At 36.8% G+C, this 26,851-nt stretch overlaps 1 protein-coding gene across 1 annotated transcript; it reads left to right on the forward strand.

Moving 5' to 3' along the window:
* Positions 1 to 24,577: 24,577 nt before the first annotated feature.
* On the forward strand, positions 24,578 to 26,371 carry CIPK12 (CBL-interacting protein kinase 12). The gene has a single exon (XM_079039456.1). It carries the CDS (start codon positions 24,859 to 24,861, stop codon positions 26,296 to 26,298), a length of 1,440 nt encoding a protein of 479 aa, XP_078895582.1. The 5' UTR covers positions 24,578 to 24,858; the 3' UTR covers positions 26,299 to 26,371.
* Positions 26,372 to 26,851: the final 480 nt, after the last annotated feature.

The raw sequence follows: 26,851 nt of genomic DNA on the forward strand, positions 1-26,851 counted from the left end.
ATTATGGCCCAAAATGGTTCATATAATTAATTTATTTCATTATAGGCCCAATATGGCCTAAAATATTGAAATAACTGGAAGTGGGTCCAATTAGAGCCCATTTAAGAGTTCTAAGCCCAAGATAGTCAAATTGGAAGCTTATTGGTCCATTGGGCCCAATAAGGAAGTCCTAGTCCAAAATTATACCTAAACAATAACTTCTAGGGTTTCCAATTGTTTGTTGACTATTTGTAGTGCTTGTATGAAGTGTTTGATTGAAATATTGTTGTCATAGAGTAAGTATTATGCATGCTTTCATGTCTTTGATTCATAATTTGACTTAAGTGTTGTAGTTACAAGGCACAAAAATTTCTAGTTGTGACAGTTTGAGTTTGAGACCCGGCGGAAATCTACCCGATACTGACGTTAAACGAGGCTTATGGTCGTACCCGATTTAGTTGTCGTAACTCGACATGGATGAAACTAAAAAATTTTCCAATTAAAAATTGGGATGTTTTAACGTGTTTCAAATGGGTTTGGACACTCACGAGATTATAATAAAGGTCTCAATTTAATTAACTTAACCCAAAAATTAACGGAAAAATTGGAAATACAAACGTTTTTATTAACGGGAACGGGTTACAGTGACGGAATAAATTACAGGTTGTCATAGTTCACAACTTCACCCTTGCTGATCTACCGAACCTTAATCCCCATGACTGGATACTCCTCAACAACATTCTTCTGTCAAATCCTCAGGAGTACCAGCCAATAATTGATCATGTCAAGCGAATGCTTGTGTGCTACATTCACGAGGTAGCGAAGATGGACCAGGAGATCGCCTCTGCCATTCATAAGCGAACTACGATCAAGACTATGGGCAAAGCAGGCAATGTCAACACTATGGTCAAGGGGAAGATGGATTCTAAGTACAACACTGTTATGTTCATCAGAGGCGAAGGTCAGAAATGCCTGTTCGCTCTCGTTGACAAACACCTCTTCTCTACGTCTTGCTTGGAGCATATTTTAGAGATCGTTCAGAGGTGTGATCAGAATAGTGCAGCTGAAAAGAAGTTGTTCACTGATATGCTGAGGTGGTATATCTAGTTTCGGCAGACACTTCTCGCAATAATTCCTCCGTTGTTCAAAGTAATAAAGATAGTGAAGCCAACTCAGAAGAAATAATCTCTCGCCTCATTTGACGCAAAGGGGGAGATTGTTAGGATTGTTGTGTTGCGTCATGGGCTCGGTCCTTGTAAAGCCCTAAAAATAGATCTACCAATGATCAAATACGAATAACAGAAGCAAAGATGAAACAATAAGCAATATAGCAAAACGAACCAAGCTTGCATACGCCTTAAAGCAATAAAACGTCAGATACAACTTGGAGAAAACACGAAGGCATCAACAACCTTTAAAGTCTGACACAACGCCCTATTTATAGCCAAGACTTACAACCGCAAGGAGTTTATGGCCGTAAGGAGTTTACGGCCGTAAACACATACCAACCGTAAACTAGACAAAATTGACTTTCTACACAATCACTACCACTAATCAGTATACCTAGACCAAACCATTAGACAGGGTCTTTCAGTCCTTAGCCCAGTTTTGATTGCCGGTATCGGGCCTGTCCAACCGTGCATGTTTTTGTTCTAGGGTTTAGTATATAAGCTGCATGCATGCAGTCTTAGATGTTAACGCTTTCATAATTTTTCTCTCTGAGTTTTTGTAAACCCTAGCTCGCCTCTACATCGGAAGTTCTTCATCGAGCTTTGCTGAGGCGTGACTTTATTGAATCATAAGCATACATTTGATTCTATTCTCTATTCATTCACTTATTGTATTTGTCTTGCTAGATTTTCATATTCATACCTGTGAAAGATCTAATCGATCTAGAATTTAATTCTCATCACTTTAGCGCGAATACGACTGCTCCCAGTTCGAGGTCGTGTGCAGTGTAGTTGACCTCGTACGTCTTGAGTTGTCTCGAGGCGTAGGCGATGACCTTTCCTCGCTGCAGTAGAACACATCGAACACCTTGATTAGATGCATCACAGTAGACCACGAAGTCTATTGTTCCTTCTGGCAAGGACATGATAGGTGCGCTTGTCACACCCCGAAACCAAAGGCGGAAACGTCTCGGGGTGGAGGTGACTTCATGGGAATATCATAACCAATGTACATAGTAAGCAAAGTAAAACACAAAACATTACATTACATATATTTCATTACATCAGTTGAAAAGTAAAGTAGTTACAAGTTTCATAGATACATAGTTTAAACAAAAGAAAGACGATTCTTCTACGCACTCCGTCTTCACCAAAAGAGATCGGGATACCTATCTAAAGTGGACCTGAGAATACAAGCGGTTTGAAAATCAGCATAAAGCTGGTGAGTTCATAAGCGGTTTATTTTATGAAAAGAACGAGTTCCTTTAGGTTCCTAAAAAAGTGGTTAACCAAGAAAATCCCATATTTTCTTAAGTGTTAGGTACCAAATCCAAATTGTAATGTAAAAGATGTACAATGAAAACATGATTGTTCTTATGATTTGTCAAGTTTAGTTATTTAACTTACTACACTTATCTGGTTACAAACTACTGTTACTCAGGAAAATCCTATACTTTCCTATATGTGTAAGTGTGAACTATTACTGGTTCTGTGTGAGCTAACTGATACTAATTCCGATTATGTTCATTATTATCCATAGGAAAACCCCATGTTTTTCTGAATGTGTGTGTGTACTATTACCAATTCTGTGTATGCTAACTGTTACCGATTCTGATTATGTTCATTGTTATCCATAGGAAAACCCCATGTTTTCCTGAATGTGTGTGTGTACTATTACCAATTCTGTGTATGCTAACTGTTACCGATTCTGATTATGTTCATTGTTATCCATAGGAAAAACACCATGTTTTCCTGAATGTATGAGCTGATAGTCTGATTATCCGTAAATGTACATTAGCTTTACTACATACATAAAGCTAGTAAACGAGTCTAAAGTGTTAATAATCTAGATTGCGAGTCCTTAACCATACTCAGACTAGATATGACTCGAGTTATGGCCAATATCCTTTTTATGACTTTCGTCACCCTTGAACCTTTTGGTTCGGCTGTAGCTAGCAGCCAGGTGCGGGATTGTCAGTCCCGTATAGATCTATACACTCAAGTCACGCTCTCCTACGTTCGGAGATTCTGGTTACAGGGGTAGTCCTCCACTCTCGTGCCACGGGACGTGTTACAAAGGACGTGTCTCCAATCTTTAAGATTACTCATTACTTCTCGCCTAGGAGAAGTAGTATCTATGACTAACTAGGTTCTAACGTACCTGTCCTTTACACTCGGGCCTAGGTGTTATAATTAAGGACATTACACATGTTCTATGTTTTCTAATGACGACTATCCATTTACACTCGATTCGAGGTGCATTATTAAAGACATTACAATGTTCTATATTATCAAATGACTGTTGTCCTTTACACTCGAGCCTAGGTATTTTATTAATGACATACCGAAGTTTTATGTGTTCCTTATGGTGTCTGACTTTTATACTCGTGCCTATGGTATTTTATTACAGACTTTACAATGTTTTATGTTTTCTATCAATATAAGTATGAACAATCAAATGTGAAGTATACAATATGACAGTATATAATAAGAATTGAAAATCGGTTTTTAAACAAATAACTCTGCAAGTTAAAACAGTTTGTTAAAAGGGTTTTCAATCCTTAAAAATGTACAAGTATGAAACCATTTAACTAAAATCAAAAGTTTAAGTACAAGATATTCTTGTACTCTTGCTTGTATTCCCCCCCTAAAACATTGAAAAACCATTGAAAAAGGGTAGGGGTATGAACTCACCGAACGTGGAAATGTGTCAGATGGGATGCTAAACGTCGAACCAAGGCTTGAATATGAGTGAGGTTCCTATGTAATATTAAATAATACACAATATATATCTAATTAGATTTAAATAACTAATTAGATACCCTTGAACATTCTAAGACGCGAAAACACTCCAAAATGAGCGTTTGAAGTGACCCGGGTGACGTTTCAGGACATGAATGGCTAGGATATAGAGTTTACTCTTCAAGGGTAAACTCTAGGGAGTGTTCATGGCCTAAACACCACATCCCCATGAGTTTACGGCCGTAAACTCATGGTGGGTGTTTTTATGAGATAAATGGCCTTAAATCAATTAAGAGGTGCTGCTAGGTTTGGTTTTTGAGCAATTGAAAGGGATTAAATCATTATATGAATTAATAGAAGAGTTTAGGGCAATAAACTAAGAGTTTACAGCCTTAAACTCTCACCCACATCCAATTTAATTATTTTGAAGGCCAAGGATTAATCACAAATGATTCAACTAATTTTTACAAGGCTTGGGGTGAGTTTAGGGCTTCAAATGGCATCCATCTAGGAGTTTACGGCCCTGGAGCATATGATCTGGTCGTAAACTCTCAATTAGAGTGTTTATGATGAGTTTAAGGCCCCTAAATGATTTTTGGTTGGTTCCATAATTTATTCCAAAGCCTAAGGGGTGTGTAAGTTGCATTTTAACACCCAAAAGAGGAGTTTACCACCCATATATATGAGTTTACGGCCCAACCATATTCTTGGGCAGTAAACTCATGTTTACTCCTCAAAAATGACATTCAAGGTGTTCCAAGTCCATTCCAATAATTCCTTAAGCCTTATCTAAGCTCTTATGGTGATTTGGAAGGGTTTTAAGGCTCAAAAACCCTAATTACATGTGTTCACGGCCTAAGGTTGATCCAGGGCCGTAACACATGTTTATGGTCCTAACACATGATTTAAACATGAAATTGAAAGCTAAGGATGTTATACTAGGAGCTAGGATGCTTACCTTGGTGTTTTAAGGCTTGAAATGGTTGATTCTGGCTTAACAAGATGGATTTGAGGAAAAAGGTTAGAGAGAGAGAGTGAAAAAGCTTCAAATGAGGCTTAATCCACTTTAAACATGGTTTGACTTGGATACACGGTGGAATTTTACCCGATACCGACGTTAACCGATGCTTTGGGTCGCACCCGATTAAGTTGTCGTTACCCGATATGGTCGAAACTATAATTTTTCAATTTACTAGTTTGGGACGTTTTCGCATGTTTCCAACATGTTTGGATACTTACCAAGTCAAAATAAAGGTTTTGACTTAATTGACCTAGTTCAGGACGAAATCGGAACAATTCGCTTAAGACGAGTTTTGACGGAACGGTTACGGCGAGGAAGCAAAGTTTCGGGTTGTTACATTATCCCCCCGTTAGAGGGAATTTTGTCCCGAAATTCAAGAATTTAGATACAAAATTATGGACAAAGGGTGTGGATGTGTCTGTTGTATCGGGTCTTCGCGCTCCCATGCGAATTCAGGTTCTCGCTTGGACCCTTCACTAACGGGACGTGGCTCAGTTTCATACGCTTGATTACTTGGTCTATGATCTTAGTTTGCTCATCCAGAGAGTTTGGGTATATAAGGGTTCTTGGTCACACTAGAATGGATTTATGTGGTTTTATCAGGCAGGTATTCATTAAGGATAGAGGTGCAAGGTATAGGATGAACGCTGTTAATTACTGAAGGTATTTCGGAGCTGAAGGCTAAGGAATCAATCCGAATGGGGATCTCAAAGGGTCTAATGTACCACATACTAAGTTTTCCATGCCTTATCAAGTTTACTATGGGTGTCTTTGGTGCCGAACAATTTTCTATTGCTTCGATCTTAGGAGGATCTACGTGTACGTCTTCATCGTCTACTACATGACCGGAAAGAAAATGGTTTGACCGAAGGGTATCAATGCGAACTCTCAGTGATCATATCTAATCCTGGATGTTGTCTTTGAAACATGAACTCGTAGCTGGTGGTGTCTCGACCTGAGGCATATCTTCGAGGAGTAGTTGGCTCCCTGAAGTTATCGAAGAAATCGTCTATTCAGAAAAGAGAATATCGGTTTTGACGGTCAACTCATTAAGCCGATTGGATAACTCCTGCATTTCTGCTAGAGCAAAGTGATACGGAGGTTTGGCTACGGAGATAGATCCAGGGATTAAGTTGATACGAAACTCAACTTGGCGTTCGGTAGGAATTCTCGGGATCTATTCGGAAAGATATCAGGAACATTATAGTCCTCGGGGACGTTCTTGGGGTCTTTAACTCCTTGTTTCTCGCTGATCACATGGACTAGGAATACTTGACACTTCTTTCACAGGAACTTTCGAGTTTTGACGCATTGAACGAAGCGAAGATTTGGGCTAAACTCGCCACCATGAATTATGAGGGTCTGATCAGAAGGAAGATTGAGACGAATAGCTTTCTATAACGAGGTGTATCAACACAGTCGGGGCTCAATCGATACATAATAAGGATAACATCAAAGCTCTTACTGAAACTGACATCGGGTTAATGAGAAATGAATGATTACTAAAGGTAAGGACACAACGTAGAGATAAGTCGTTTATACACTCATTCTCACTGACAACTATCTTGACGGTAAATGTTTTTGGTTGTCAAACGAGGACTATGTTTAACAAGATAATTGAATGAATGACTAATTGAACTTTCTTGACACTAGATTCGAAGAGGATGCGAGCATAAGGATAGTCGGAAAGAAATATACCCGCGACGTTAGTGGGATCGGCGGCTGCCTCCTCCTGCTTCAAAGCTAAGACCATTCCGGCGTTGTTGACATTGTTGGGGGTTGTTGCTTTTGGGCAGTTTTCGCTTGAAATGCCCAATTTCTCCACAACTATAGCAAACCTGTTCGATACTTGATTCAGAAGTTTGTTCGAGGTGTTGGACTAGTGTTCTGCAGCTTCTAGCAAGATGATCTTTCTTCCACAGCATTTGCAAATCATCTTGCGACATTGGCTAGGAATATAATGATGATAACTACACCTGCTGCACCAAGGGAGATTACCAGCATACCCAGTGACAGGTGCTTGAGCCTTAGACGAAATAACAGGAGTAGTGGTAGCTTGAACTATAGGAACAGCGGTAGGATTGGTAGCAACTTGGACTGCCACATTTTTGAGCTTCTTAGAGGGTCCTTGGGAACTCTGACCCTTTCTCTTTTTCCAGATAACCTTATTACTCTCATTAAACTCATTCTGATGCTCCTGAACATTTTCACGGTTTTGGGGGTAGGGGTTATATCCTGGACCAATGGACTTGTTAGGGTTCAAGATCGTCATTGCAGCCGTCACTGCAGCAGAAACAGCCAGCTGGAATATCACAGGGTCAAAGCGAGATGAGGGTGGGGACGAAGGGTCGTTGTTCTTCGAGCTGGGTTCTTTCCTTGAAGACATCTCGATCTAAAAGTTTAGGAAAAGAGGATAACAAGTCCTCTAAATTGAATCAAGAGATATGAAACAAAGGATATCTCTTTATGATAGACGTATAATTCTATTAAGCGATAAGGCAGGAATGAATTATCATAGCAGAAAAACTATCGCTAAAGGAATGATCGATGGGCAACGCTTGAATGAGAATTCTCTACAACAAAGTTGGATCTAGAAATACTCCCCCATAGTATTTCACGATTCACCGCAACGACGATTCGTTGTTTGTGTTATTTGGGTAAGTTTTAGGTATGCCGCATTCCACAGTCACTCCCAAGCACATGTTGACCGTGTCTCGAATGAATATAGTTGATCAGGCTATATTGATCCTAGACACGACTACATAACTGCCTAGGTTTAACTGCAGCATACAACACCCATTTACTTATGTTCTGTTCTACTTATAGATACGATTCTCGACGGCTAGGATACTTGTATACTTTTTGAAAATACTTATATTTGAGATATACTTTTAGTTCAGAGCACTTAGGCCCCTTAATGTTTATAGTGTTATACCATGTAAAGTTTGGTATACTTAGTTCACTATAAACAAGGGCTCTGATACCAATCTGTCACATCCCGAAACCGAAGGCGGAAACATCTCGGGGTGGAGGTGACTTCATGGGAATATCATAACCAATGTACATAGTAAGCAAAGTAAAACACAAAACATTACATTACATAAATTTCATTACATCAGTTGAAAAGTAAAGTAGTACAAGTTTCATAGATACATAGTTTAAACAAAAGAAAGACGATTCTTCTACGCACTCCGTCTTCACCAAAAGAGATCGGGATACCTGTCTGAAGTGGACCTGAGAATACAAGCGGTTTGAAAATCAGCATAAAGCTGGTGAGTTCATAAGCGGTTTATTTTATGAAAAGAACGAGTTCCTTTAGTTTCCTGAAAAAGTGGTTAACCAAGAAAATCCCATATTTTCTTAAGTGTTAGATACCAAATCCAAATTGTAATGTAAAAGATGTACAATGAAAACATGATTGTTCTTATGATTTGTAAAGTTTAGTTATTTAACTTATTACACTTATCAGGTTACAAACTACTGTTACTCAGGAAAATCCTATACTTTCCTATATGTGTAAGTGTGAACTATTACTGGTTCTGTGTGAGCTAACTGATACTGATTCCGATTATGTTCATTATTATCCATAGGAAAACCCCATGTTTCCCTGAATGTGTGTGTGTACTATTACCAATTCTGTGTATGCTAACTGTTACCAATTCTGATTATGTTCATTGTTATCCATAGGAAAACCCCATGTTTTCCTGAATGTGTGTGTGTACTATTACCAATTTTGTGTATGCTAACTGTTACCAATTCTGATTATGTTCATTGTTATCCATAGGAAAACCACATGTTTTCCTGAATGTGTGTGCTGATAGTCTGATTATCCCCAAATGTACATTAGCTTTACTACGTACATAAAGCTAGTAAATGAGTCTAAAGTGTTAATAATCTAGATTGCGAGTCCTTAACCATACTCAGACTAGATATGACTGGAGTCGTGGCCAGTATCCTTTTTATGACTTTCGTCACCCTTGAACCTTTCGGTTCGGCTGTAGCTAGCAGCCAGGTGCGGGATTGTCAGTCCCGTATAGATCTATACACTCAAGTCACGCTCTCCTACGTTCGGAGATTCTGGTTACATGGGTAGTCCTCCACTCTCGTGCCACGGGACGTGTTACAAAGGACGTGTCTCCAATCTTTAAGATTACTCATTACTTCTCACCTAGGAGAAGTAGTATCTATGACTAACTAGGTTCTAACATACCTGTCCTTTACACTCGGGCCTAGGTGTTATAATTAAGGACATTACACATGTTCTATGTTTTCTAATGACGACTATCCATTTACACTCAAGCCGAGGTGCATTATTAAAGACATTACAATGTTCTATATTATCAAATGATTGTTGTCCTTTACACTCGAGCCTAGGTATTTTATTAATGACATACCGAAGTTTTATGTGTTCCTTATGGTGTCTGACTTTTATACTCGTGCCTATGGTATTTTATTACAGACTTTACAATGTTTTATGTTTTCTATCAATATAAGTATGAACAATCAAATGTGAAGTATACAATATGACAGTATATAATAAGAATTGAAAATCGGTTTTTAAACAAATAACTCTGCAAGTTAAAACAGTTTGTTAAAAGGGTTTTCAATCCTTAAAAATGTACAAGTATGAAACCATTTAACTAAAATCAAAAGTTTAAGTACAGGATATTCTTGTACTCTTGCTTGTATTCCCCCCCTAAAACATTGAAAAACCATTGAAAAAGGGTAGGGGTATGAACTCACCGAACGTGGAAATGTGTCGGATGGGATGCTAAACATCAAACCAAGGCTTGAATACGAGCGAGGTTCCTATGTAATATTAAATAATACACAATATATATCTAATTAGATTTAAATAACTAATTAGATACACTTGAACATTCTAAGACGCGAAAACACTCCAAAATGAGCGTTTGAAGTGACCCGGGTGGCGTTTCAGGACATGAATGGCTAGGATATAGAGTTTACTCTTCAAGGGTAAACTCTAGGGAGTGCTCACGGCCTAAACACCACATCCCCATGAGTTTACGGCCGTAAACTCATGATGGGTGTTTTTATGAGATAAATGGCCTTAAATCAATTAAGAGGTGTTGCTAGGTTTGGTTTTTGAGCAATTGAAAGGGATTAAATCATTATATGAATTAATAGAAGAGTTTAGGGCAGTAAACTAAGAGTTTACAGCCGTAAACTCTCACCCACATCCAACTTAATTATTTTGAAGGCCAAGGATTAATCACAAATGATTCAACTAATTTTTACAAGGCTTGGGGTGAGTTTAGGGCTTCAAATGGCATCCATCTAGGAGTTTACGGCCCTGGAGCATATGCTCTGGTCGTAAACTCTCAATTAGAGTGTTTATGATGAGTTTAAGGCCCCTAAATGATTTTTGGTTGGTTCCATAATTTATTCCAAAGCCTAAGGGGTGTGTAAGTTGCATTTTAACACCCAAAAGAGGAGTTTACCACCCATATATATGAGTTTACGGCCCAACCATATTCTTGGGCAGTAAACTCATGTTTACTCCTCAAAAATGACATTCAAGGTGTTCCAAGTCCATTCCAATAATTCCTTAAGCCTTATCTAAGCTCTTATGGTGATTTGGAAGGGTTTTAAGGCTCAAAAACCCTAATTACATGTGTTCACGGCCTAAGGTTGATCCAGGGCCGTAACACATGTTTATGGTCCTAACACATGATTTAAACATGAAATTGAAAGCTAAGGATGTTATACTAGGAGCTAGGATGCTTACCTTGGTGTTTTAAGGCTTGAAATGGTTGATTTTGGCTTAACAAGATGGATTTGAGGAGAGAGGTTAGAGAGAGAGTGAAAAAGCTTCAAATGAGGCTTAATCCACTTTAAACATGGTTTGACTTGGATACGCGGTGGAATTTTACCCGATACCGACGTTAACCGATGCTTTGGGTCGCACCCGATTAAGTTGTCGTTACCCGATATGGTCGAAACTATAATTTTTCAATTTACTAGTTCGGGACGTTTTCGCATGTTTCCAACATTTTGGATACTTACCAAGTCAAAATAAAGGTTTTGACTTAATTGACCTAGTTCAGGACGAAATCGGAACAATTCGCTTAAGACGAGTTTTGACGTAACGGTTACGGCGAGGAAGCAAAGTTTCGGGTTGTTACAGCGCTGCATAGTGCTTGCTTTAGTGTTTGTAATGAAGCGTCTTGTCTTTCTTCCCAATTGAAAGTTACACCCTTCTGGGTCAAGGTGGTAAGTGGTTTAGCAATCTTCGAGAAGTTTTGTATAAACCTTTGGTAATAGCCAGCAAGGCCCAAGAATTGTCGGATTTCCGTTGGGGTTCTGGGAGCTGACCAGTTCTCGATTGCCTTGATTTTAGAAGGGTCCACGTGGATTCCGTATTTGCTAACCACGTGACCTAGGAAATCTACTTTCTGAATCCAAAATTCGCCCTTTGAGAATTTTGCGTATAGTTTCTCTTTTCTTAGTGTTTCCAAGATTTGTCGGAGGTGTTGACCATGTTCCTCTTTACTCTTCGAATAAATGAGTATATCGTATATGAACACGATCACAAATTTTTCCAGGAATGAATGACACGCTCGGTTCATTAAGTTCATGAACACCGTCGGTGCATTTGTTAATCCAAAGGGCATCACTACAAACTCGTAGTGACCATAACGAGTTCAAAAGGCTGTTTTGGCAACATCTCCTTCCAAGACTCGTAGCTGATGATACCCGAATCTCAAATCGATCTTCGAGAAGTAACTTGCTCCTTGGAGTTGGTCGAACAAGTCGTCAATGCGTGGTAGGGGATATTGGTTCTTTATAGTGAGCTTGTTGAGTTCCCGGTAATCGATGCACATGCGGAAAGATCCATCCTTCTTCTTTATGAACAGGATTGGTGCTTCTCAAGGTGAGAAGCTCGGTCTGATGAATCCTTTGCTGAGTAGTTCGTTTAATTGACTGGATAATTCTTCCATCTCAGCTGGTGCTAGTCGATACAGCGAATTAGCTATTGGGGTAGCTCCAGGAATTAAATCGATCATTAACTCGACTTGTCGTTTTGGTGGGACTCCTAGAAGATCTTCAGGGAAGGCATCAGGAAAATTGCAGACTTCTGGAATGTCTTTGAGGTCTTTCACTTCTTTTTCCTTATCTACTACGTGGGCTAAGAAGTCATGGTACTCCTTACGCAGCTATTTCTGGGCTTTAACGCAGGAGATGATTTGTAAATTGGTACCGGGTTTGTTACCATAAATGACAACAGTTTCACCATTTGGCAGATTTAGGCTAACGGCCCTTTTGTGACAAAGTATATCGGCATGGTGCAGGCTTAACCAATCCATACCGATGATGACATCAAAGCTCTTTATAGTGATCAAAATTAGATCGAATTGAAATGGATGTTCGTTTAGAGTTAGTGTGCAGCCTATGTACATATCGTTTGTGCTTTATGTTCTATTGTTTGCCATTTCTACTATAAATATCTTATTGAGTGATTGAGGGTTCTGTTTTAGTATGTGTTTGAATTTATGACTCACGAAACTCCTCTTCGCACCACAATCAAAGAGTATGCATGCATAAGCGTTATTAAGGAGAAACGTACCCGTAACCACCATGGGATCAACTATTGCTGCGTTCTGCCCTATTGCCAACACTCTTCCTATGCCGCTAGCATTCCTTGCCTTAGGGCAGTCTCTCTTGTAGTGTCCAGCCTCACCGCATCCATAACACGCCTGACCCACACCGACTCTAGGGACTTGGGTGATTGGTCGTGCAGGTGCCTTACAGAAACAGGCAGTGTGCCCTTTCCTGTTGCAGTTCATCTCCCGACAATTTCCGTTGTGATGGAAATTGCATTTTCTGCACTTCGGTAGGTTCCCAGCATATTGCTTTGCTAGTGTAGAGGCAACAGGAGAAGCAGTGGGGGTAGTAGCAGCATGGACTGCCACTATTTGTTGCTTCTTGGAAGGTTTCTGTGAAAATTGACTATTCCTCTTGTTCCAAAACTTCTTCTTGCTGTTGTTGTTGGTACTATTGTTGTTATTGTTGTTTCCTATGGTTTGCTCCGGAACAGCAGTCACGAAGCCTTGGCAGACTCCATGGTCAACGAGAGCTTGTGCCAACTATTTGGTACTATCGAAAGTGACAGGTTTAGAAGCTAGTACACTTCCTTGGATCTGGGTTGACAGCCCCCAAATGTATCTCTCGATCTTCTTGCTCTCTAGAGCAACCATCCCTGGGCAAAGGATTGCCAAATCACTAAACCTATTGGTATAGGTTGTGATGTCCAAGCCTACCATAGTAAGGCCCTAAAGTTCCTGCTCTAGCTTTTGTACTTCGCCCCTTGGACATTACTCTTGCATTAACATTTGCTTTAGATTCTCCCAGCCCATAGAATTAGCCACTACCAGAGTTAGTGACTTGACATGGCCATTCCACCACGTCAAAGCTCTCTCGGAGAATGTACAAGCAACAAACTTTACCTTGATCACTTCCAGACATGCACAGATCTCGAAAACCGCTTCTATTTTTTCTATCCACTGCGATAGAGCCATTATCCTTCCGGTTCCATTAAAAGATATGGGCTTGCTATTGGTGAAGTCCTTGAAGGTGCAATCTCCTGAACGACCCTAACGTTGGCCATTCGTAGAGCTATTTACTCCCCCTCCGGAACCATTATTACTCATCTGTGCCATTGTTGTTGTCACTGCAGCTGTTATAGTGGCTATCAAGGCGGCATTATCTGTTGATGGAGGTGGTGGTGGTGGAGGTGTTGCGTTGTTGACATGGCGTGTAGATCTACGAAGTGGCATCGTGCTACTAAAGAAATAGAATGAAGACCATAAGTCTTTAATGATTGGAAGCCGTGTGTTAATAAATTTGCTATATTCATCAATTTATGAATTTGACTGACCTACCCAAGGTTTTAGAGCTTGATTCATAATAAGAGTTTGTATAGTGATAGATAAACTTATGAATCTGAGTAGTATTCAATGAATTAACACATAAAGGAATTTCTTCATATATATTAAACATACGTTGAGTTACATTTTGAAGTTAGGAAAATTTCAACCCTTCTAAGGATCTCTGATACAGAAGTTAAAGAAAAGTAAGACTTTTAGCCGAGTTCCTATTCTATAACAAAATCTTTGGGATTCAGGCAAGTATGCGACATAGGTTGCGCTTGGAGCTCGACTCCTTGTCTGATTGCTTTGCTTCCATAAGACGCCTATCAAAAACGGCTTGTTATTCCCTTATTTCCCTTATCTCAGAGAGGGCTGCAATCAGTTGCGCTTGGAATGTGTTGGTGCGGAGTTGGGCATCATCATGTAACTTGTCCAGTCGACGGATGTCAAAAGTGTGAACTTGTACTTCCACGTTGACTTCACGAATCCGGTTTGCTTGAACCCCGGATTTATAGGACTGGTTGGATAGTTCACCCACCATGACTGGGAGTGCTCGGTCGGCTAAACCTCCACCCCTGACGTCGTAGAAGTCCCGACACATACCGTAGGGAGGACGTAATCCTTAATGTCGGCTCCAATGGTGAATGTGACTTCCCCAAATGGGAGTTGGTCCCCGAAAGTTTACCCTAAATGCGGGAGGTTGAGCGACTGGTGGGTTGATTACTTCTGGCTCTGAGTCTGTCCCAGAGTCTTCCCCTTCCTCTAACTCTATAGGTTCCTCGTCTTCTTCGGGGTCCTCCTCTACCCATCCTTCATTTCCCTGATTTGGGTAGTAGGGATCCCGGAGTGGATAGAATCCAGCCATTACGTCTGTGCGAGAATAAAGATATGAGAATTTTCTAGAAATTAAAACACGTAAATCTAAAAATGTAAGTTAAACTATTGTATTTACCAAATACTCCTATAGTATTTAAGTTTGTATGTTTGATACCAGTGTTATTTTGGTAAGTTTTGACTTGTTGCTCACTACGACCATTACTCGACGTACATTAGTCCGATCTCGGATAAATATAGTTGATCAGCCTATATTCGTCCCAAATCCGATTACATATTCCGAGGCCTAGTCGTAGCGTCCAACTTGTCTTAATACTTCTTGTATAGTTCTAACTATGAAAATAAATCGTTGTATGCATGTATTTGTGCTTTTTCGACCCAATAACTTAAGTTAAGTGAAACGCGGTTTAGGTGTAACAACGTTTTGTCAGAGAACTTTAGTCCATATGCATTTATAGTTTGTATATCCTATGTGGTTCGATATACTTAGTTCACTATAAAAATTGCTCTGATACCAATCCGTCACACCCCCAAACCAGAACAGCGGAATCGTTCGAGGGCGGATGACTTCATGTAGTATCGTAATGGTTGAATACATAGTAAAGAAAGTAAAACAACCATCATATATACAATTTAAAAGTTACATTGTTGAATGATACTTGTTTCAAAACAAATTACAATATGATGACAAAATGAGTTTTAAGCTGACGCCTTAGCGTCACTTCTCCAAAAGCTGAAGTTTACCTGTATTACTGAATCCTTGAGAAATACAAGTAAATTTGAAAGAGTAGATCAGTGTTTAAGCTGGTGAGTTCATATGTATTTAATGTCAATGTTTGTTTAAATCTGAATGAAATTGTTTGTAGATGTTTGAAACCTCCTAGAAAATCCCAAATTTCCTACTAGTATAAAAGTAGTCTTCTACTAAGACATGACTATTTTTGAATGTTTGCTTCTAGAAATCCAATATTTTTCCATAAGTGTTTGGTAGTTTAAACGTTCCAAAACTGTAAAGCAATAGTGTTTTTCAATCCTAGAATAGTAGATTTATGTATGTATAAAATCACTAAGGCATTTGATAATCCCGTAAATCAACGTGTTTTTAATACTCCATGTGAGTTTTATAACCATGCTATTGACCCAGACTGCCTTTAACAACGTTCTTCAGGCATTGGAATGTTATGACGTTTGTCACCCCAGACCTGCCGGTCTAACTGTAGCTACCAGTTTAAGTGCGGGATTGTCAATCCCGTATAGATCTATACACAAGTATCACTCTCTCCCTACAAGAGATTATAGTATATAATACAGGACTTTAACTGCATACTTGAAAGTACGTGAAGTTGAATGTCTCATAAAACTTAGTATCAAATAGATTTACGTATGAAAAGTACAATTATTCTTGTGTAGAAAGTATTTCCTTGATATATAGTACTTATAGTATGTAAAATATCATGAATATCTCGTAAACTATACTTATTATAGTTTTTCCAAATGTGTGATTCGTTTGTATGATAAAACCTAGTGTAGTGTCGACTTTGTATGTAAAGTATAACATTTGTAATAACATTATTGAATATTTATACTCAAAATATAAAGAAAGTGTTTGATATTTATATAACAAAAGTATAGCAAAAGATTGATGTTTTTCACACGAGGATAACCGTGTGTGTACTTGTATCCCCCCCCCCCCCCTAAAAGTGTATAAAAGCATTTACAAAACATTTGAAAACGTAGTTATAGGGGTATAAACTCACTTGGTTGAAGTGGTAGCTAGAAGAAGTTGAGACTAAAAATCGAGCAGAACTTCGACTGGAGAAAGCTGAAGATCTCGGGAATCTCGGGAGCGTCAGGACTTGCATCATGAGCTAGTGGTAATACTAGGGCTTCAAGGTAATCTTAGAGGGACTCGAGAGGTGTTCGGTGGAGGAAATGGTGAGAGAATAGCAACCTCACCCGGAGCCCTAGCCTCCCTTTTATAGTGCTAGGGGCACTCACAAACACAAGGCGTTCCCTGGGTCGTCATGGCTTACGTACTCTTGATTCGACAGACGGATGGGACTGGTTCTGTGCCCCGAACGCAGTGCGTTCCCTCAGACCTGCCTCGGGTTTTGTGCCTTGATCTTGTAAAATACGTAACTTTCGCGTACGAGCTCTGTTTTCGACGTTCTTTATGTGCACGCAAAGGTGAGAATATACTCTACAACTCTCGTTTAGACTTCATCGGCTAATTTTGAATTTATTTTTAATAATATATTTTTACTAGGCCGGGACTAGAAAAGTCCGTTAAAAATCCATAACTTCTTCATCCGACGTCCGTTTTCGTCTGTCTTTTTACCGTTGTACTACTATTGATGAGATCGTCGATTCTCGTTTAGGTTGTTTCGGCTACAAATTGCTCAATCTATATCTCGAGTTTTTAGCTGTCTATCGCTATATCCGAAACTTCGAAAAATCATAACTTCCTCATACGAAGTCAGATTTGGGCGTTCTTTTTATGTATATTCACGGTTTGATGATATCTACGACTTTCATTTAGATACTTAAGGTTTAAAAATATTTTATTAAAACTTCGCGTTTTACGTTTAACCGTATTGACGGTTTTGCTGTGAATCTTAGGTTGGTCATAACTTCTTCGTTATAACTCGGATTTTAGTGTTCTTTATATTTCTGAAACTCCTGACACGATATCTATCATTTAGGAAATCCAATAGATGACTTTTGAACATTTTATTTTTGACGATAATTTCATTATATCAAAAGAGATTACAATTCTTGACTTTTTAGGTCATTACATTGATTTGAAATATCGGGTTGTTACATATCCCCATTGTATTTATAGTTGTATATCTTACATGGTTTGATATACTTAGTTCACTATAAACAATGCTCTGGTACCAATCTGTCACACACCCAAACCAGAACGACAGAAACGTCTGAGGGTGGATGACTTCATGTACAGTATCATAACAAATGAATAATACTGATCAAAGCCATACAACCATCATATTGATAATTAAGAAGTTTACATTGTATCCAAAACATTGTTTACTTGATACCAAATACATATTACAAAAGTAAATGACGTGACGCTGCAACACCCCATCCTCAAAACCCTTTTGGTTACCTGTCTACTGATTTTCTGAGAATACAAGTGGTTTTGAAAAAGTGTCAAAAATTAATTTGGTGAGTTCATAAGAGTTTGTATGGGAAAAATTGACAACTTTTCCTTATAAAAGTGATAGTGTATGTTTCCAGAAAATCCAATATTTTCTTTAAAAGTGAGTTGCATGTCTTAAACCCAAAGACCAAAATGTAGGTTGTGCTATACTAGAAAATAGTATTGTGTAGTTTTATCATTATATAAAACTAATTGAATGTAAGTTAGCCCGATAAACCAAATGTATTGTTAATAACCCATGTGAGTTATTATAACCGTGCTAACAGCTACTTGGTCTGCTATGACGTTCTTCAGGCATCAGAATGTTAGACATTTGTCACCCTAGACCTGCCGGTCTAAATGTAGCTAACAACTTAGGTGTAGGGTTGTCAGTCCCATATCTATACACAAGTGTCATGCTCTCTTACCGAGACTATGGTTATAATTCAGGAACTTTAGTATGTACTCAAGTAGGTACGGTGAAGGCTATGTCTCACAAATTGTATTAACAGGTTTACTTCTAGTGTAATGAAAACCCTTTTTGCAAATGAAAGTATTAACCTTCCATAGTGGTTACATAGTGTAAAAATAATTATACCTTTAAATAATTGTATGGTTCGTTCAAAATGATAAAGTAGTATTTGTGACCCATAAACTATACCAATTATAGTTTATTATGAATGTTTTGTTAAGTCTATTTATATAATAAAATATATAAATACACGTAAGGTATCATGTCTAGATGTTTTAAAAGATTATAACATATAAACTTACATCTAAACACAAGTATAAAAAACATTTAGTATGATAAAGACAATTTCTAGTTCTTGACTTTTCTGTCCATGTTTTTAGAAAAATTATAGAAAAATCATCGTAAATCGAAATTTGGATCCGTAAACTCTCATAGCTTAAAAAATGAGCCTACTTTATCCATAATATTTTTTCCTGATCTTAATTGGTTCCTAACCAGAGTGAAAACATTCATTTTTACAGACTGGTCCGAAATATTTTGAAATGATAGGAAGTTTTGTAAAAATCTCCATAAATTGTAGAAAAATCGTATGAATGTGTGCGAGTAGTCCTTAAAAGGGTATAGACCTGAAGTACTTGCAAATTGAACAGCTCTGAAATATATGAAGTTTAAGAAGGGTAAAACAGTCTGTGAACAAACCACCACTTTTTTTTTTGTAAAAAGCTGATTTTTAAGCTTAGATATGTTTTAGTGACATAACTTGTATTTTTAGTTTGCAAAGCCTTTAGATCATCCAAATAGGATTTGTTTACTTGTATTCCCCCGCTAAAACTTGGAAAAACAAAAAAAATAAACGGGTGTGAACTCATCTTGAGTGGATTTCTTAGTGGATAAAGATATGAAGATGAATATCCTCAAGCTTAGAACACTTGATGACGGTTGAAAAACACTTAAGGATGGTATTACCCTATGGATAATAACACATATAAATGTGTGTAAATGTAACAAAATTAGTGTTTTTATGTGTAGAATCACTAGATTTATAGAGAAAAGTTTACCAAAAATCAGCTTTAGATTTGTTGGGAAAAGAGTGACCAACATGTCTAGTCATGGGTTTTCACAAAAACAAAAGTCAACCCTTTATTTTTTTTTATAAAATGTTGGCATTTTTTATAAAATAGTGGTATTTTTATTAAGAATTATGATATAAAGGATATATAAATATTTAATTTGAATTATAAAAATTCAAGTTATTATAAAAATTATTATTATTAAAAATAATAATATGTTATACGAAAATTAGGTTGATTCCTAAATTCTTTCCGTCAAAAGTTTGATGTTTTAGGCCAGGTATTGAATTTGTCGCATTTGGTGACGAATTCACCAAAAATTTGTATATGTAACATTTGATATGAATTTTCTATGTTGTGTAATGTTTATGAACTCCACTACCTTGTTTTAGGAATATTATTTATACCCAAATAATATATAATTGAATTACCGAATTGTTACGTTACTAACCTTTTTTAGGGTGTATATTCGATAATTGGTAACCAGATGGGTACTTTGTATTATAATTTGTCATTAGTACATTAGGAACATTAGAGAATATCACATTTCTCCTAAAATTCTAATACGATTCGAGTTGACCTGGTTGACTTTTATTGACTTGGTTTGACCAAAATTGATGGTTGTCACAATAGGAGAATAGAAACAACCATAAAGGTTGTTGGAAGCAACCCTAAAAACCGTCCCACATTCTCTCCCTTATTCCTATCGGTTTTCTTATCCCACATGCAAGCTTTCTTATCCCACGTGCAAGAGGCTGAAGACCCCAAGTGAATTAGGGTTTTGGTGTTCGAATTGAAGCATAAGCAATGAAGTGTCAGGAGTTGTTAACGTCTGCTTCTTGGGAGCGACAAGAGAGGAACTCTAGTTTAGGTTGTCTACATCCACACCGACAATAGAAAAATCAAAGGACTACAAGGTTATATGTTCTTAATCATTATTTTATGTTTTTTAGTTGCATTAAGATTTCGAATCTATGATCCCTACTATGGAATATGTTTTATGTGCTTCCGCTGCCTTTGTAGCTTTCTATGTTTGTTTTGTATTCCACATATTCTATAACTTCCTTCTTCATTTCTTCAAAAATATTCCAGGGTTTGAAAGTATTATTAGAGTTGGAAGGGTTATTGATGGAATTATCATTTTTAGACCAATAGTTTGAAGGAGAATATGAAGACATTTTTCCATGTAGAAACCCAGTTATATGAATGTTAAGTTGTAAGAAAGTTTGGTATGAAAATATTATGGTTTTATCCACTTTATTTTGTATTATAATCATGGGTAGGTTGGAAGTTAATTTGTCATGTCAATTTGACTTTGAAAATGTACACTTTGACTATGAACTTCAAACATTTTATAAAAATTGTCATTTTACCAGTAAAGTGTCATTTCACCATCGAGTTGTCAGGTCAATTTGACTATGAAATGTAGACTTTGACTATGAATTTCAAACATTTAATGAGACTCTTAATTTCATCAATGAATTGTTATTTCACTAGAGAGTTATCATGTCAATTTAACTATGAAAAGGTACAATTTGACTATAAATTTTAGACATCTATTTTAAGCATTATTGTTTGATCAGTGATTTGTCATTTCAGTTTAACTCCGAGAAGGTACACTTTGAATACGAATTTCAGACATTTAATATGAAGTGTCATTTCACCATTGAAGTGTTTTCATTGTCTTATTACGTAGACTACAAAGTCTATATCACGTAGACTACAAAGTCTATAGGTTGTACTGTGAATATGAAAATGCATACTATGAAAATTCATACAAACATTTTACGCTACATATACTATTTATTCCATCTTCTTTTCTTTCATTAACAACCAAGTATTTTTAATGGTGCTTTAAAATTGATTCAAAATGAGTTTTTCAGATCATGATCACGAAGAAAGCTTTGCTAACCTGCCCTCTTACTTGTATAACCTTGGAAGAACGAACCCCTATAGTTACTCCATCATTAGAAAATATGGTATGAATTGTTTTCAAATATGTTTTTGTAGCTCTTAGATGTGTGGTAAGATATATATATATATATATATATATATATATATATATTCCAAATTTTAATTTTTTATTTTCATTTATTAATTTTTTTACCATTAATTTATTAATTGTGCCACAAAATGTAGATCCATACATTCATTGCATGTATTCTACCGAACATATTTATATGTAGTGTTGCTCTGGGATGGGAGGAATACCTGAGCTCAATGTTCATAACGGTTGCACTACTGATGGAAACAACTTGAACCTGACTATAACATTTAGTTGGCATGAAAAATAGTTTTGGCAGAATACATGGTACCTGATATGGTTAAATGAAGCTCTGAGGAACGATAAGGAAATAGCACTCATAACCAATATGGATGATGTGATAGCTTTTTCCTTAGGTCAACTCTTCCCTTATTTATATTAGGGGTATTCTTGCAAGAGTGTGGCTATTGCATTGCGCTCTAGGATTGGTAGAAATAGAACATTTGATCTTTTATGCTAGCAAACATGCAAATCCTGTGTAATGCGTAATTTCTACGAAAACTTTGGTCGTCTACAACATGCAACATGGACTGTATGCGGGTTGCTTGCCGATATCGGTCATGCGAAATGGGAAGACGATTTTTCCCCAACATCCATTGGAATGTAATCAACATTGATATTCCAGAAGCCATCCACATGTTATCGGTTTGTGAAAGCAATTTGTCGATAACATTTGTCATTAAGATTATCCGTGAGTATACTCAAAAAATTATTATTCAACAAAGTAACTTAAGAGGTAGAATAGTATTTACATAACAAAATATTATGTAATTGTAAAATGACAAAGAAAACATTTTGTTTCTTTTAAAGGGTTTATTGCTATACTTGCCTACTGTATAGAGACAATTCTTCAAAGGAGGATACACAGATTTGTCTGGTGGCATTCGAGAAAGATGTCGTCAGACATGTTTCCTGTACCAAATTTTAGGAACACTTGTGTTGTAGATCTACAACTTCGAGTATGTACATGTGGGAAATGGTGTAGTCATGGTATAACATGCAGTCATGCTCTGACAACAACATGTTTTTTAACACACACAAACTTTAACTATATGGTTCAAGTTTATTGTAGGTCTGATGTGTATCGAGTTGCATACCAAACGACAATTGTGCATCCTCTGCCACCTCCTTCTAAATGGAAAATACCAAACCAAATAATGGTTGTTTTAACCCCTATATAATTAAATAATTTATGTTTAATTGAAATTAATTATGTTTGAATTTGGAATTATGAAAGACAATTATTATAATTACTTCTTATTACATATCACAAATAACAAAATTAAGTTGTAAATTAGAAATACAACTCTTAATTAGAAATGCAAATCATCTTTCAAAATATTTTAAACGGCTTAATGTGCAAAGTCCGTCGTGTCAGTTTGCATTATATATTGCTTCTTAGCCACCTCCAAAATATCATCTTCACCTTCATTAGGCAATTAATTTTCGATATCATGATCAATTTTGTTGAAATTCTTCACATCACTTGTAAAATCCTTAAGCTTAGTCTTCATTTTTTTGTTCGATAGACTCTACAACCTAATTCATATGAAACATATCTGTTAAGCGGACCGAAAGTGATCATATTGGTAAAATGTGGGAGACCGATGACAAAAATATCATCTTTAATGATAATCAATGAACGTATGAGTGCATCTCCTCTTCTACAATCCATGGAAGGGTACATTTTACGCCATTGATAGTTGTATAATTAAATAACTGGTGTGAAAAAAAAGTCGACATCTCATAACTTGGGTTTTTTTTTTTTCATATTTTTCAGTGAAGAGCCTATTTTAGAACTATTTTTCCGACGTTCAAATTTGAAGTGTTATATGCTCATAGATAGCCCTTATTACATAGAATACAATGAAAAAAAAAGCACCTTATCGATTTTATATGAAACAGTCATAAAAGTTCAAAGTTAAATATTTTTTAATAAAGAACCTATTTTGGAATTAAAAAAAGTCTTCCTTATATCCAAATTTGGAAAGTGAAATACCAATGAATACCTTTTGTTATATTTTACACAATGAAAAAAAATTCATATCAAACGGACTTTGTATAAAAAGTTATAAAAATTCAAAGCTAAAAAAAAAAACTAGATTTTCGTAAGTTATAGCTACAAAAGCTATGAAAATTATGCACTCAACATCCATATTTTCGCAGTTAACGCTAGTAAAGGACGTTGTCCTTCATTAAAAAAATTACCGATGATATATATTTTTATAGATGATCATCTGCAAAAATGATAGCATTTAGGTAATTTTATTTGTGCAGCTATTTTGTATAATCAACTAAATCCAAACCCATTTTTGTGGTTATTTTGTAACAAATCTTAAAACAAAAAAATGGTATTTTGTAAAATATATATATATATATATATATATATATATATATATATATATATATATATATATATATATATATATATATTACCTTTAATTTCAAAGTTGAATGGAATAATAACAAACTTTTTTTCAACAAGCTAAAAGTTAAAAAAAATATTTGCATGAAAGAGATTACACCAAATTACACTCGGTAAATATTTTACATTTAGACTAAAGGATATGGGAGGGAAGTTTCCCATACTTTTTGTGGGCCATACCACAATTTCCTTTATTTTTTTTTCCTCACCTAAAACTCAAAGAATGAGTGAAACGCTCTCCTCACTATTTTTTATATTTAAAAAAAATATTTCATACATATATTATACTTATTTTGTAGGAAATTAAAAACCATGAATTTTGATATATTTGTTATATTTTTTTAATAGGTATATAATTTTAAAAATAATTAAAAAGATAAAAAAAAAATGCCCAATAAAATAAAGAGAGAAAGTGCCATCCCCCTCACCCCACCTCTTCCCTGAGGGTTGCTCTCTCAAGGAGCGGTATTCCACTGAGAGGGAAGCCCTCCCGCTCTCTTTTCCAGCTTCATACCTTCCAACCTTATACAAGTATATGGATGGAGTATATTAATTATTTAAATAATTTAAAAATTAAATATATTACTTATTAAATTATTAAGTTTTAAATATATTTTTTTTTATAGAAAAATATCGATGAATCAAATCAACTTAGATCCAAACCCTTAGATTTTTTTTTATATGGTTTGACTCAAGCCTCAAATCCTCCGCGACCCCTTGTTGTTGACAAATGATAATTGACATCAACGAATACATACAGGATCAAATTCCATGATCCCTGTTCCTTTTCGAATCTTAATATCCCACAGTAAAAAAAAAAATGAAACCTCAAGAATAAATCTGTATTAATACACGGTGGTGGTGGTGGGATGATGCAGGCGTGATATTGACACTCTGTTTTCCTTTCTATGGGTGGACGCGGTTGTTATAAGACACCTCGCAAACATCTTCTGCTTTAAGTAATCGAAAATCAAAATCAACAAAACATTTCAAATGTTTACCAAAATCCCAATTCCCAATTTCAAACTCTGATTCCCAAATTCATCCTTCCATGGCAACAAAATCATCCACCACCACCACCACAAGAAAAGAAGGCCATGGCCTCCTCCTTGGTCGGTTCGAGATCGGAAAACTCCTTGGTCATGGCAGTTTCGCTAAAGTCTACCTTGCTCGCAACGTCAAAACCAATGAATCCGTCGCCATTAAAGTCATCGACAAAGAGAAAATCATGAAAGGCGGTTTAATCGCCCACATCAAACGCGAGATCTCCATCCTCCGCCGTGTACGACATCCAAACATCGTTCAGCTGTTCGAGGTAATGGCAACAAAGGGTAAGATCTTCTTCGTTATGGAATACGTTAAAGGTGGTGAATTGTTCAATAAAGTCGCTAAAGGTCGATTAAAAGAAGAAGTCGCCAGAAAGTATTTCCAACAACTGATTTCCGCAGTAGGGTTTTGTCATGCTCGTGGTGTTTTCCATCGAGATTTAAAACCCGAAAACATATTATTAGACGAAGATGGTGATTTGAAGGTCTCCGATTTTGGTCTCAGTGCAATCTCCGAACAAATCAAAGGCGACGGTTTGTTCCATACCTTTTGCGGTACTCCGGCGTATGTCGCGCCGGAGGTATTAGGCCGGAAAGGCTACGAAGCTGCAAAAGTCGACATCTGGTCCTGTGGAATCATCTTATTCGTGTTAATGGCTGGTTACTTACCATTTCATGACCAGAACATAATGGTTATGTATAAGAAGATTTACAAAGGAGATTTCCGATGTCCCAGATGGTTCTCGCCGGAGCTAACAAGGTTACTCAGACGACTTCTCGACATAAATCCCGAAACCCGAATCACAATCCCCGAGATTATGGAAAACAAGTGGTTCAAAAAGGGGTTTCGGCATATTAAATTCTATTTCGACGACGATAAGTTATGTAGTGTGAAACACAGCGAAATCGAAGACGACATCGATTATTCTTCCGATCAATCTTCATATTCCGAATCGGAAAGTGAAACCGAGACTAAACGGCGGCTCACAAGCTTGGCAAGACCTGCAAGTTTAAACGCTTTCGATCTGATTTCATTCTCTCGTGGGTTTAGTTTGTCGGGTTTATTCGAAGATGGTGTGGAGGAATCACGCTTTCTGACACGGGAACCAGTTTCCACCATTATTTTGAAGCTTGAAGAGATTGCAAAACTAGTGAAGTTTACAGTGAGGAAGAAGGATTGCAGGGTGAGTTTGGAAGGATCTAGGGAAGGAGTTAAAGGTCCATTAACGATTGCAGTTGAGATCTTCGAATTAACGCCTCTATTGAGTGTGGTTGAAGTTAAAAAGAAAGCTGGAGATAAAGGAGAATACGATGATTTTTGTAACAAAGAACTTAGGCCAAGATTTCAGTCACTCACGGTGACTGGTCATTCTGGCGAACCCTCATCACATTTGCCTTCTGATAATGAATTAATTAAGAAAGACGATCAAACGGGTACTGTTTAATTCCATATTCTTACACACTCTTTGTAATGATTTTGTTTGTATGATATATCCAAACTTGTTTATCTTGTGTTCATTGTTTATATGGTTTTTTATTTTAAGTGCTAATTGAGTAATTGCTTGAAGAAGATATGAAGCTGTTACTCGATAGGAATCCATGGAAATATTGAATACACAGTTGTACATTTGGTTAGTGACGATAGTGATTACTGAATCATTGTATACTGTAAATGATCTATAAACTTCAATTGATTGGGTAAACAGTCGTGTTCTTGATTTGCATATCAGTGGTAGTAAGATTGTTACAAAAACTGCATTTGAATCCATTCCAGATTGTAAAGCACTCCTTTTGTTGTACGTGGTGGGGTTGGTTTTCGTTAAATTATTTGGATTTCTTAATTTAGGACAACCCTCATGTATGTTGGTGTTTTGAACCGGATCCCCCATTATATAGAAGTAAGCCCTGTATGTGTATGTGTAGGATATTAACATAAAGCATTAAGCTTTGTTTGTTACACAGGAGAGTCTTGTATTGTGTCTGACATGAATCGAATTG

This window comes from Lactuca serriola, chromosome 1 (assembly GCF_051521515.1).
Source record: "Lactuca serriola cultivar US96UC23 chromosome 1, Lser_US96UC23_V15, whole genome shotgun sequence".
Lineage (NCBI taxonomy): Eukaryota > Viridiplantae > Streptophyta > Magnoliopsida > Asterales > Asteraceae > Lactuca > Lactuca serriola.

Excerpts from the sequence above, each read along its gene's own strand:
- CIPK12 (XM_079039456.1), top strand. The coding sequence starts at position 24,859 with ATGGCAACAAAATCATCCACCACCACCACCACAAGAAAAGAAGGCCAT.